Below are 13,191 nucleotides of genomic sequence, written 5' to 3'. Positions count from 1 at the left end.
AAACAGGAAGTTAGAATCGATGCAGTATCGCCAAACAAAATAAGTTGCTGGATATTGGCAGGAACTGGAACACGCTGTCGTATACGCCGATCCAGAGCATCCCAAACACGCTCAATGGGTGACATGTCCGGTGATTATGCTGGCCATGCAAGAACTGGGATGTTTTCAGCTTCCAGCAATTGTGTACAGATCCTTGCAACATGGGGCCGTGCCTTATCATGCTGCAACATGAGGTGATGGTCGTGGATGAATGGCACAACAATGGGCCTCAGGATCTCTTCATGGTATCTCTGTGCATTCAAAATGCCATCAATAAAATGCACCTGTGTTCACTGTCCATAACATGCGCCTGCCCATACCATAACCCCACCGCCACCATGACCCACCTGACCCACAACATTGACATCAGCAAACCACTCACCCACACAACGCTGTCTGCCATCTGCCCTGTATAGTGAAAACCGGGATTCATCCGTGAAGAGAACACCTCTCCCAAGTGCCAGATGCCATCGAATGTGAACATTTGCCCACTCAAGTTGGTAACAACGATGAACTGCAGTCAGTTCGAGACCCCGATGAGGATGATGAGCAAGAAGATGAGCTTCCCTGAGATGGTTTCTGAAAGTTTGTGCAGAAATTCTTTGGTTATGCAAACCGATTATTGAGAAAATGTGCCTCTGGTCCACAACACACTTTCACCTTGCTTATTACCCACAGGGACACGCAGTAGTACATAAACATGCCAAATATAAAAAATCAAGGGATTACAGTGTAAAATAATATTAGGCTACATAAATAAAAATATGACATACATGTCATAATGGATAGTCATTGTGTGTATCAGAATTAGCCCACGTATTTGCTCGCGCATGAGCAGATCTGTTTGCTCTCTGAAAATGCGTTCAGTCTGTGCTCCTTAAAATTCCGCCTTTTAAATAGCGAATCCACCATGCCGCGAGCACAACTCAATCTTAAAGGAAATGGGAGAGAGACTTTGATTTGTTTGTTACATGTTGTGCCCAAAAAACACACCCATTACTCATTGAGAGAATAGGGACAACCCTTTTAGACCACGCGCTGGGAGAGGAAGTGGATTTGGAAACGCCCTAAGTGCACCTGCACCTAAGCATTAGATCGTGGGTAGGGCCTCAGATCTACAAACAAAGTATTACAGAAAACGTTCACGTGCTGCTGTCTCTTCTGGTGACTAATCACTTCTCCCATCTGCATTAGGGATGTACGATATTGCATTTTTTGCCAATATCCTATATGCTGATATTTTTCAACTCATTTTGGCTGATATCCGTTACTGATATGTTTACTTTTTGTTTGGAATTTTTAATTTTGGTTAGTATTTGACCAGAACTTATTTGTTAGAATTAAATAAACAATGAAGTTATTTTATAATGACAGTACATTGATTGAAAATAACTAAAAAATAAACTATATATTAATTGCTGCATTTTTTTCCAGAAAGATGCAGTAGTAACCTTAACATTTTAAGATTTAATATTTGTAGATGCTCTAAAGCAAAAGTTGTAAAAAATTCTAAATGTCTTTTAGAGATCTCATAATTTGTTTACACATTAATGTATTTATCAGTATATATACAGTTATTTAATTTACAAGTGTTGTTTTTATTATTCATATAAGCTATAGCTTCTGATCTTTAAATCAAAACATACTCATGATTTTATGACATCAGTTACTGCTTTATTTAATCAGAAACACAGTCTAAATGTTATTTGTGTATTTTATTTTAATTTTATTAGAAGTAGGCCAATAATGCCCCCTACAGAATTAAAACTCCTTACCAAATGAGCATTATGACCCGGGGGGATGCTGCTGCTGCTATTAGGCTACTGTTTACTCTGTCATACACCAAATGCTTCATTCTGTACGTGCTTTCTCAGTTTAAATGCAGCGATCCAAAACAGTGAATCTAATCACCATTCAGGCAAAACTTTGCTTTAAGAATGAGTCACACTTATGACATGATCTAATCGCTAGCACACCCTGAGCACATGTGGGTTAATGTATTCCTCTTATTGGCAAGAGACATCGGCATGATTTTTCATATATCAGGCCGATGCTGATATTTACATTTTAAGTCCATTATCGGCCGATTCCAATATTGTTCTGATAAAATCGTGCATCCCTAGTCTGCAAATGTGACCTCCGGAGGATGCAGCCTTTTCGTTTGAGAAATGGCTATAGTCTGAGGCGTTATATGTCTGATAACAGTATTGTGTTTTCAATTTCGATTCACTGTAAATGCTAGCTGCGTTTGAGTTGCTTTATTTTGCATTTGGGAACGCAACATTCGTCATTAGAATGTTTATAAATCTGCTATTTACAAAGAGAAGTTTCAGTGTCACATTATCCTTCAGAAATCATTCTAATATGCTTATTTGCTGCTGAAAAAACATTTACTATTATAATGTAAAGCAACAGTTTTTGCAGTTTGACATTTTTGTGTAAACAACGATACCACTCAAACATTTGTAGTAAGAGTAAAAAAAAAAAAGTAGTGCTGGGCAACGATTAAAATTTGTTAAAAATCACGATTAATCAGATTATTGTCTGCAATTAATCGCATTATTATGCACAAAACTTATAATGCATTCAAAAGTAGTGTATTGCGCACTTTTTTTATTTAAAAGTTGGCCTACTGCTATATGAAAAAAAGTGTAATAACATTTGGTTTCCAAACACTTTAAACAAATAAAGTGCTTTTTACAGCAGTGTTCCTTTTACATAGTAGCAGTTAAAATATTTATTGTAGCCTAAATCTCAACTTGTAACATTGATGTAATTAAATTAAATATAAACAAGCCATTTGTCACTGCCAGGACATTAACATTTTTATAGAAAATATTTTAGTTTGTTATAGAAAAACAAGTTTTGCTCAAGAGTCCAGAGCCTCGATCATAACATTATAACAGGCACCTTCCTATTAGAGACCTTTGGAATCGCGGGTCCCATCGCAGCAGAGTGAGGAGCGGGACAACACTTGATGGGTGGGTAGAGACTTGTGTGTGCGGGATGCGGGACAATAATTAAGGTGTGCTCACACTAGGCAATCTTAACTGTGCCGGAGTGTGTTTGACCCCAAAAAGCCTGTTTTTTTTTCACTAGTGTGATCGTTCCGTTTAGCAGTCCCTGGCTAGGTTGGAAGAGGTGGACCAGAGCGCAGTTCAGTTATATCCCTTTTGATTTATTATCAAACATATAAACATAACAATAATTGGCAACAATAAAAAAGAAAATTAAATGATTAATAAAGATGGACCATACTGATTTTTTTTTCTGCAAAGATCCTAAATCTCAGAGGACAGATGCATGCTAAACTTCATTATGATTTTATAATATCAATAAAGGAGCTTTTCAAGAATAGTACATTTATAGAATGATAAAAAATGATTGGTAAATACAAAAATATAAGTGCTCTTTCTCATATTTATGAGAGCATTTATAGCAGAGCTGTCTTCTTCATCAAACAACCCTGAGAATTACTGTTCAAACAATCTTTAGGAAGCATGATAGAGGGAGAAAGGAATGATGGAGAATGTGAGAGAAAGTGGAAATAAGAGGAGGTTGGGCATGCTTCTGAAGTTGGAGTTGGATGTTTGAGGTGGAGCTTTAGTAGTAGTTTTAGTTGTAGTTGTAGTTGGGGTTGTAGTTGTAGTAGGAGTCGATTGTTGAATGTCATTGTTGAATTCAACAAATCCAGGCTGGTTGCTGCCCGTGTAAGACTTGATCCAGTCCTGGTACCGAGAGACTCTTGCGAACACAGTGGGATATGTGGGGTCAGCACATTCTTTACCAAAACTTACAATACCGGATTGTATCCACAGGGACCCGTTCCTACTGACCATTGGACCTCCAGAGTCTCCCTGTGTTGACAAATATTCAGCAATTATATCTCTGACAGTATACAGTAAACAACTGATACAGACATAATTATGCTTGTGTTGTGATTTTTTTCTGAGGCCAGCATACCAATTACAATTGTTTGCTGTGCTGTGGGAGCGCTAAGCACTTTTCTCTTGACACTGAGTTGAAAATTGATACATTTTGGGTAAAACCAAGTGTGTGAAAAAATAAGCTAAAACATTTTGATCATATTCTTCTGGTTGCTGGATGTAGTAAAGGTCACTGTTCACTCCTTGTAAACGAATGGGACATGAGGCAAAAAAAAAAAAAAAAAAATTACTGCACAATTTTTTTTCCCCAAAAAAATGGTTTCTGTCATTTTAGTTAGTTCCTATATCACACTGATGTATGTGTAAGTGTTTGTTTTTTCTAATAAGTGTGGTTTTATTTAGTTATTTAATGCCATAAAAACAAGGTGTGGCGTTATGATTGTGTGATTGGGTCTGAGGGAGTTTAGGGCATGACTCCTCCTCCTACTTCACAGACTCAGACTCCAAAAGATGTCATCTGCACAAGATGGCAGCAGACATTATACGAGTTCATGATTGGTGGAGTAAAGTCGGGGCTTAATTAAGCAACTGGGTTGGTAGTGTAAAGTTTGGAGGTGACAAAACTGGTGATTAGTGTTTTGGTAATTTGATATAATTAAAAAGGTTTAAAATGAATGACTGATGTCTTACCTGACATGCACCTTTTCCTCCCTCATTTAACAATCCAGCACAAATCATATTGCTCGTGATTTCTCCTCCATAAGCCTTTTTACAGTTACTGTCACTAACAACTGGTATCATCACCTCCTGCAGTACATCAGGAAGCTGGGTGGCTATGACACAGATCAGATGACAATTTTATGGCTTAAAAAAAAACATTTCTATGTAAACTTATAAGGTTTACAGTATTGTTTGTATTCGGTTAATTGTCAAGAGAATGTTCACTCACCCCCAGGTTGCAGCCTGCCCCATCCAGTGACCCAGCTCTCAGTACCTCCGACAAATACACTCCCAGCTGCTCCCAGACAGACGGGCCTAATGTAATCAGAGAAATTCACAGAGGAAGAGAGCTGGATCAGTGCTATGTCGTTGTCAATAGTAGAACTGTCATAGTTAGGATGGGTGATAACTCGACTCGCTCTCCTGGATGTCTCATTAAGGTTTGAGCCGGATTGGCTCAGACGACCGAAGTACATCACAACACTAGACAAAAGGTAACTGTAAATAGAGAAAGTCTGCTTTAGTCTCACTATTATAAATCTACAAATGTACCTTAAGCTTTATTTAAGCCTTAAACTTCATACCTCTGGAAGCAGTGAGCTGCAGATAAAACCCAGTCTTTAGTGATGAGAGTCCCGCCACAGTTATGGCTTAGGCCAAATACATGAATGCTGACCTGCCACGGCCAATCACCTGCCGTCGCGTTCTCCCCTCCAACAATCCTGTCTCCGAGAGGGGCTCGACCACATACTGATGAGAGAAAGCACGATTTCTTTCTTAAAGTGCCTCACAGACAAAGAAGATTCACATTCTGACAGTTTTATGGCCATTATTACAACTTACCATCTAACTGGCAGAGGGAACCTGTGTGGACAGACAAAGACAAAATAAGCAGTCAATCATCTGGACAGGGCTGATAAACTAGTTTGTGTAGCCCACAATCAATTTTTAACCTGTCACATCAATGCTGGTACATATTTTTGTGAAAACAAAATCAAATTGTTCATCTGAATAATGTTGTTTATGGATTTTAGCCAAAATGATTTCATTTTCATGACATGAATAAAGTAACTACTCAGGTCAGTTTCACATGCAGTCTGTTTGTGAATTTGATACTTTTGGGTTTCTATAGTTTACATTTTAATTTTAGGGAGTGAACCAAGGTGCAGAAACAGCTCCACTCAAAACCAGGACTTTTTTATTTACTAAGTTATTGAGAAGATTTTAAAGGTTGTTATTGTAGTGAAAGACCAGTTCATCTGGGGTAGAAAAACTGTCGGCCGTGGGGAGGCTAGTGACGTTAGAGGATAAATTGTCCAAGTTGATGTCCTTAATTTTTTGGAATGTTATAATGCATGGAGTCCAACGCTGTATAATGCTGTAGTCCAAAGCTGTCCAAACAAGATGTGAAATCTTTGGTAAGAATGTTGTTAATGTTGTCCATATGTATATTAAAATCCCCAAGTTGTATTATGTTTGGTGAGAGTGTGGAAAGGTGATTCAAGAAAGCGGCAAAGTCAGTAATAAACTCCTTGTTAGGCTTTAGTAAACGGTATAAAGTGGCAACAATAGTGGGAGTTGGTCCAGAGAGCTGACATACTGTAGCCAAATGGGAACATTCACAGGCGCTATCCTCCACTTCTCGTGGTATATTATCGCCTCGGCCAGAGTCACGTGGTTGAGAGATGTAAACAAACTGAAACTGCTGCCACGTTTCAGTTAAACATAAAAAGTCAAACTTACGGTCAACGAGGAGTTCTTACATAAGATGCCCCTTACTCGTAGGTGAGCAGATGTTAACAAGACCAAAGTTGACAGTAGTGTTACTGAGTTTGACAGCCGTGTTAGCCGACCTAGCTAGGCAGACCACCAACACATTCCTCTGTGGCAGAGTAGTAGACCAGAATGTCTTTATAGAGCTGGATTTGTCGTACTGAAATTTCCGACGAGAGCCACGGTGATTATATTTCTGACGAGGCAAATATAAAATGTTCGGGTGCAGAAGCAGAGCAGGTGGTGGGGAATTTTGCAAACATGGGCGGAACCTCAAAAGCTCAGCGGAAACCAGGAGCAGTGCTGTCGATGGGCAATGTACAAAAGACAGGACAGTCCAGGCAAGCACAAGCCATGCATAGTTAATCCACATAGTTGTCGAAGTTGTCAGAGAATATTAAAAAGAGGCCAGGGAGCAGCGGCAGCAAAGACACGCCAACATTCACTCAACCGGAAACATAATATAAATAAACAAGTAGCTGCAAAAATTGGGCAATTCTGTCTCTAAAATTCTTTGACTGTAAACTGCTTTAATTTGGAGCAAGCGATTTAGGGGAGTGGCTTCATGGCATCCGATATATTGCACTTTGCTCACAGCTGATTGGTCCAATTTGGGTTTGCGATCTCTAACCCAGAATAAAACCTACTCCGGAGCAGAGTAGCCGTGTAGCAAAACCCACTCAAAACCAACCAACCCAACTTCTTGAGCCTGAAAACTCAGAGTTTGCTCAAACTAAACATGAACTTAACTGGGTAAAAACCGAAAACTGGTTTCATGCTACAGGCCACAGGTGGTTGTTCATTGTATTAGTTGTTGTTTGTTTGTTTTGTTCTTTTTATTTTATTGTGTGTTCAGATTGCCTAGAGATGGATACATCAACATCTTCCCTCCTTTTTATTGTTTGTTTTCTATTTAATCCACTAGACTAATTTAGGAATGTAACAATAGACTCAATAGACTCACTAACTCATGTTATAGTTCTGCTAATCAGCTGTGGGCCGCTAATGTCTAGAAATGTGTCGATTAAAATAGAATGTCTGCTGTACTTGGAGTCATGATAAAGCAATACGTTGGTTTACAAGCTGCAGTGCTTTACTCTATGACCGAGTTCGGGTAACTTGAACCTTATTGTTTGGGTCTTTACTACCAAGCTGTGGGCCCGGTTTCGTTAACATAAGTTTAAAACAACTTTTTCCCTTCTGATTCTTTATTTTTAGAACAGAGTGGAGCACCATCATTATTATAATAGGATGTATTATTAACAGTGATGGGCGTTCCATTTCTGATATGCACTGTACGCAGTAGACCAAACACAGCATACCAATCAGAGTAGAGTAGCCTCATGTAAAGGAAGGGTTTGGAAAGATGAATCTTTGAACAAATCATCCAAGAAATAAGGTAAAATTAAATGCATATTATAAGAAAATAAAAGCATTTTAGACATGTTGTTGAGTACTCCCAAAAGCATATTATGAACGTTTCAAACAGTATAATAAGCATTTGTAAAAACATTTAAAAAAATGCCGAATTTGTGTTTATACAAAACCAATTTAAAGCATTTGACCATAGTCTTTAGATCCAAAGGCTTTTACATAAGTTGTCAAGGGTGTTTACAAAGGTTCTTAATAAATAAATGGCTTGTCAGTTAATAAACAATTGAAACAAACGTTATTAAATGTACTTTTGATATTGTCCTGTTGTAGGCTTTTTGTAAGATCTTACCTGTTATGTAGAGAAGTGTGACTCCAGCAGCACTCAAAGCGCTGTTGAACTTCATTCTTCTGTTCTGCTGTGATCTGACTGCTGTTTCTCCACAAGCAAGTACCACTGCATTTATCAAGAGTTCCCAGTCTCCACCCCACCACTACGGTCATCTCTGACTCATATTTTTTTTTCAGGAAAAAAAAAGCTTCCTGAGCTTTTCATAGGTGTCTTTTTTTGAATGTGGGTGGGACATGTCATTACCACCTTTAACTAAAGTTGATTTTGTCCCCACAACTTAAAAAAAATATTCTCCAATCCATCATTCTTCATAATTTAATTCACACCTGCATTATGAAATACACACAAGGCATATACATTTAGTCCATCTACATGTTTAGCGCCAGTATATGGAAATTAATTGTGGATTTAATATATTAAAAACATCTGTGAATGTTACATTTCTAGAAACTGGTATTTTCCTTGCTATGTCTGTTTATGATTTTTTTTCTTTAATTGTCTGTGAATCTAAGTTTTGGTGGGTCTGTTTTTTTTTTTAATAAAATAATAGTTTAATGAATAGCAAGATTTGCTTAATGCTTGAAGTAGTGAAACTGTTTGAAAATTCAGCTGTGTTCACTTAATTTGGATTTAGTGATAAAAGAACACTGACTAATATGATATCTATCTTTAAACATCATGCTATGCACTGATGATGCTTTATCTAATCAGAGAAAACATCTGCGTGTGCTTTCATTACTCTAACCTACTTACAACAGACACCTGTATTTGGCAAAAATGTGAGAAAACCAGTAAGTACAGACAACACTATTCATGCTTCCAATAGCAGAACAGTCTATGATCTTTTAAGATTCTTCTGTTAAACAGCATTTCAGGTCTGGAGGAACATTACTGAAAATGACTACATTATGACCCTTTGACAAGAATAAGAGTGGAATTTTTACAAGAAGGGGATAATCCATTGTCACCAGACAGGTAAAACCAGACAACTTTCTGCAGTTTCCAGTGAGTCACATTGTATTTCTGGGAAAGAGCAAACTTTTGCATAGCCGCGGGAACATATTTTGAGCTTGTATTTCTGGGAAAGAGCAAACTTTTGCATAGCCGCGGGAACATATTTTGAGCTTTAAAAAAAGCTCACCTTTTTTTAAAGAAAGTTTTATTTCTTCATTTAATATAATGTTAAGAGTTTGTCTTTTAACAAAAAATTAAAAAACAATAAAAAAAACAAATAAAATAAAAGAAATAAAAACAATGAACCACAAACTAACCATTTGTTTTTAATAGAGGGAAAAGACCTTATTTATTTGGGTTACAATGCAAGTAGGCTATATCCGTCTTATTGATTTTGTTAATAAAAGTTAAGATGTTTAATATAGCCCAATGCGAATTTGCCATTGTACTATTTTATGGCTGATGTGTTTTAATTAATAGGCTAATAATTAACCACAAACTTCGATTGTTTTAAAGAAAGGGGAAATCAAAAGACCATTTATTTATTTGTGTTACAATGTGGGTAAAACATATTTTCCTTATTAATATTGCTAAAAAAAGTTCAAAGTTTAATTTAAGTGAATTTGTCATTGTAGTGTTTTATTGTATAGCCTTTTATTATTATTATTTATTTGTTACAACACGGGTATGTCTTATTCGTTCTGTAAATAAAAGTTTTATGTTTAATATAAGCTTCTTTGCCATTGTTGTATTGCTGATTATTATTAATATTATTATTCCATTAAGAGTAATACTTAATCAACCCTCAAAGAATAGGAAAGATCTGAATGGTTGCTGCGGAGGTAAATAGATGCTCTCGGTCATAATAATATGATCAAAAAGTCATGGCAACAAATGACTTCTCAAGTCAGTTTAAGTTGAAACGACTTTCACAATCTATTTGATTCAACTTAATTCATGTTTTACTGTTGCTTATTGTCATTGTAGGCTTAGGCTACTTTTTTCAATGAACCGAGTATAAAAAACACATCAAAAATCAGGGAAACACAACAAGCATATCGCTGAGAACAAAAAATAAATAACTAGCAAATCGCTGAGAACACTGTTTAGCCCATAGGCCTACACCAGGACATTTGACAGAACACGGGAAATACATTAGCCTAAGCGTTTAAAAAAATAAAAGGTTTTTTTTTTATTTTTTTTTAGTACATCCATGAGATTTCCATGTTCCACTTTTAAGAAGTATCACTTAGCCACAACCTACAGATCGCACAACACAAACATAACATTCACAAACATAAAAGCAAGCACAGGCAGTGCTGCGTGCATGATTAGGCATGGCAGAATGTGTGCAACGCGCGCATCAAGTATCCATGTGCTGCGTGCATGATTAGGCATGGCAGATCACAGGATATAATTATAGCGATGGATTTTTATAAGAGGATATAATTACTTTTTATTATAATATATAATTATAATTACTTTGCAATAAGTAATTAGCAGGATATTCTGCTAATTACTTATTGCAAATAGTGGCAATTATCTGTACCTCAGCATTGTAATACATTTTAAAACAGTATGCAATAATAACTTGAGTGTAAATTTTCATTTTAATTCAAATTATTAAATGGATGCCACCTTATTGCGACAAAAGCTCTACCTACACGTACCCTAACCGGTACTTTATTTTAAACTTTTTGATTATTTCCTTAATTTTTATTTAAAATAAATGCTTTTCTGATGTGATTTCAAATTTGAAAAGGGAGAAAAAAAGTTCGCCAAAAGGCAGATTCGAACCCGGGTCATGCCACGCTTTACCATCTGCAGCACTGGAGTTGACAACTGATCTTTTGTAATGTTGACTAGCCCAATCACACATTGGTGGATGGAGTTAGTGTAAATAGCCTCTGCCAACAAGGCGGGCTATTTGCACTTAGTGTAAATAGACACTCTGATTTATTTTTTATTATTCCCAACAGTTATACAGTTGCTCACAGAAAAAAAACATCACTTGCCGTGCCTATGTCAAAAAGTCACTTCAAGATCTAATCATTTAAAGAGCTCATTTTGTGATGAACTTATTTTCATTTTGTTTCACACTGTGATGCAGTACATTTTCAACTCTTAACTTTTTCCTTTAATTTGATAAAAGTAATAATTGCTTTTTTTTCACTTTCTTAGCACTCGTTGCCCAAAATCACAACATCTGCTTAATGTTTAAAAATCAGTCACAATACCATTACCCTGTTTATGAGACAGTTGCTGCATTACCTTAACAGAGAAAAGACAGTCATATACTTTCATGATTATGACCTGCTTACTGTACACAGGCATCAATATATTGACAAAATGTGAGAAAACCAGTATGTAGTCAGGTAAACAGACAATTTCATACAGTAACAGCAGTTTCCAGTAAATCATATTAATAGCCTGGTATAGTTCAGCTTGATATAATGTATAATCTGCTCTTCTAGATTCAATTATATGGGGTGATTATAACTTATAAATAACTTATACATTTGATTATAACTAAACAAGTATGTTCAACAGCGCCTACCTTTTTTTGACATTACTAAAATTGTATTTACCATTGTGACATAATGGGAAGAGTATAAAAAATTTTGAATTGTGTGTTAATGGGAAGAGTAAGAGTGGAGCTTTTATAGACCATGGGAAGGGAATGCATGATATTGCATGTTAGGTAGCTAGTTAGTACAATCACAATGAAAAATTTATGAAATTGAGTGAATATAACCTGTCAGGGAACCATATGAAATCATTTTGATACTACTTAACTGAGTCACTTAAAAGTAAGTTAATTCAATGATGTTTATGTAAAGTGAACAAACTGTGTAACAATGTGGGTAACTTTTACTGTTCACTTGAATGAATGAAATGCAGTGGAGAAGGGTATATGTTTTACAATCTGTTGATCCTCTCTATAATGACCAGCAAAATAGCACAAGATCTTCTTTTCCCTTTAATGTTCTTAATATCTGGAGTGGACACAACACCACTTTGAAGGCCCCGTCATCTGGTTCTACCTGTCGTGTGACTGTGAAGAAACCAGGAATCATCCACTTCTTGTAAAAATTCCACTCTCATTCTTTTAATTCTTGTCAAAGGGTCATAATGTAGTCATTTTCAGTGATGTACCTCCAGACCTGAAATGCTGTTAACAGACAAATCTTAAAAGATAATAGACTGTTCTAGTGTTGTCTGTACATACTGGTTTTCTCACATTGTGGCCAAAGAGGTGCCTATGTAAGCAGGTTAGAATAATGAAAGCACAAGCAGATCTTTTCTTCAATTAGATAAAGCATCATAAGTTTCATAAACAGGGCAATACAACCCCACTGCATAACATCTGATCTTAAATGTTTATATTAAAGACTTTCTTTTCAGAACTTTCTGTGGTTATTGAAATATTCTCATTGTTTTCATTGCATAAATTATTGGCTTAGTGTGACAGATTTTTATGTTCTCATCTGAAATTAGTGTTCGTTTATCAATAATATTGAATCCACAATAATATCCCAATTAAGTGAACACAGGTGATTTTAAACAATTTCACTATTTCAAGCATAAAGCAGATGTTGAACACCAAAAGAAGTGAACAGAAGTAGGAAAAAAAAAACAACAACCTTGATCGATTTATTTGAGTCACACCAGTTTCCAGAAATGTAACATGATTCACATATTTTATATATTTAATCCACAATTCATTTCCATATACTGCCACAAAAAATATGGAGGTGGATGGTGGATTAGAAAAATGTCTGTGAACGAGAATGCTAGATTTGGTAGGAACTTCATCAATTTTTATCACACCAGTAGTGTATTTGTATCTTGTGTGTCTTGAGATGCGATGAAATTATGAAGACTGAGAGATTGAGGTTTTATTTATGTATTTTTCCTTTGTTGTACATGCTTTCTGGAATTTTTCCCCTAAAGGCTTTTCAAAAATTGGTGGTAAAAAGTAGTGAAGACATGTACCACCCACATCTGCAATAGACACCTATGAAAAGCTCAGCATAACTTTTTTTTTTTCTGAAATACGAGTCAGAGACAGGGCTCTGAACCGGTTCAAAGAAC

General features: G+C 36.2%; 1 protein-coding gene across 1 annotated transcript; it reads right to left on the bottom strand.

The window, feature by feature from the left end:
• Positions 1-3,196: 3,196 nt before the first annotated feature.
• On the bottom strand, positions 3,197-8,261 carry LOC109069267 (trypsin II-P29-like). Its single transcript, XM_042754785.1, has 6 exons — positions 8,143-8,261; positions 5,490-5,510; positions 5,231-5,396; positions 4,876-5,144; positions 4,617-4,759; positions 3,197-3,896 (listed from the first exon to the last, which is right to left on the bottom strand). The coding sequence occupies exons 1-6, from the start codon at positions 8,195-8,197 to the stop codon at positions 3,531-3,533; spliced, it is 1,020 nt and encodes a 339-aa protein (XP_042610719.1). The 5' UTR covers positions 8,198-8,261; the 3' UTR covers positions 3,197-3,530.
• Between the last annotated feature and the right edge of the window lie 4,930 nt (positions 8,262-13,191).

This window comes from Cyprinus carpio, unplaced genomic scaffold (genome assembly GCF_018340385.1).
Source record: "Cyprinus carpio isolate SPL01 unplaced genomic scaffold, ASM1834038v1 S000006593, whole genome shotgun sequence".
Taxonomy (NCBI): domain Eukaryota; kingdom Metazoa; phylum Chordata; class Actinopteri; order Cypriniformes; family Cyprinidae; genus Cyprinus; species Cyprinus carpio.
Note: the sequence above shows the minus strand (reverse complement) of the source record. Positions and strands in the feature narration are given on the sequence as shown.

Excerpts from the sequence above, each read along its gene's own strand:
- LOC109069267 (XM_042754785.1), bottom strand. The coding sequence starts at position 8,197 with ATGAAGTTCAACAGCGCTTTGAGTGCTGCTGGAGTCACACTTCTCTAC. Across the intron at positions 5,511-8,142 it reads CACACTTCTCTACATAACAG|GTTCCCTCTGCCAGTTAGAT; the intron begins GTAAGATCTTAC and ends CTGTCCACACAG. Across the intron at positions 5,145-5,230 it reads GCAGCTCACTGCTTCCAGAG|TTACCTTTTGTCTAGTGTTG; the intron begins GTATGAAGTTTA and ends CTCTATTTACAG.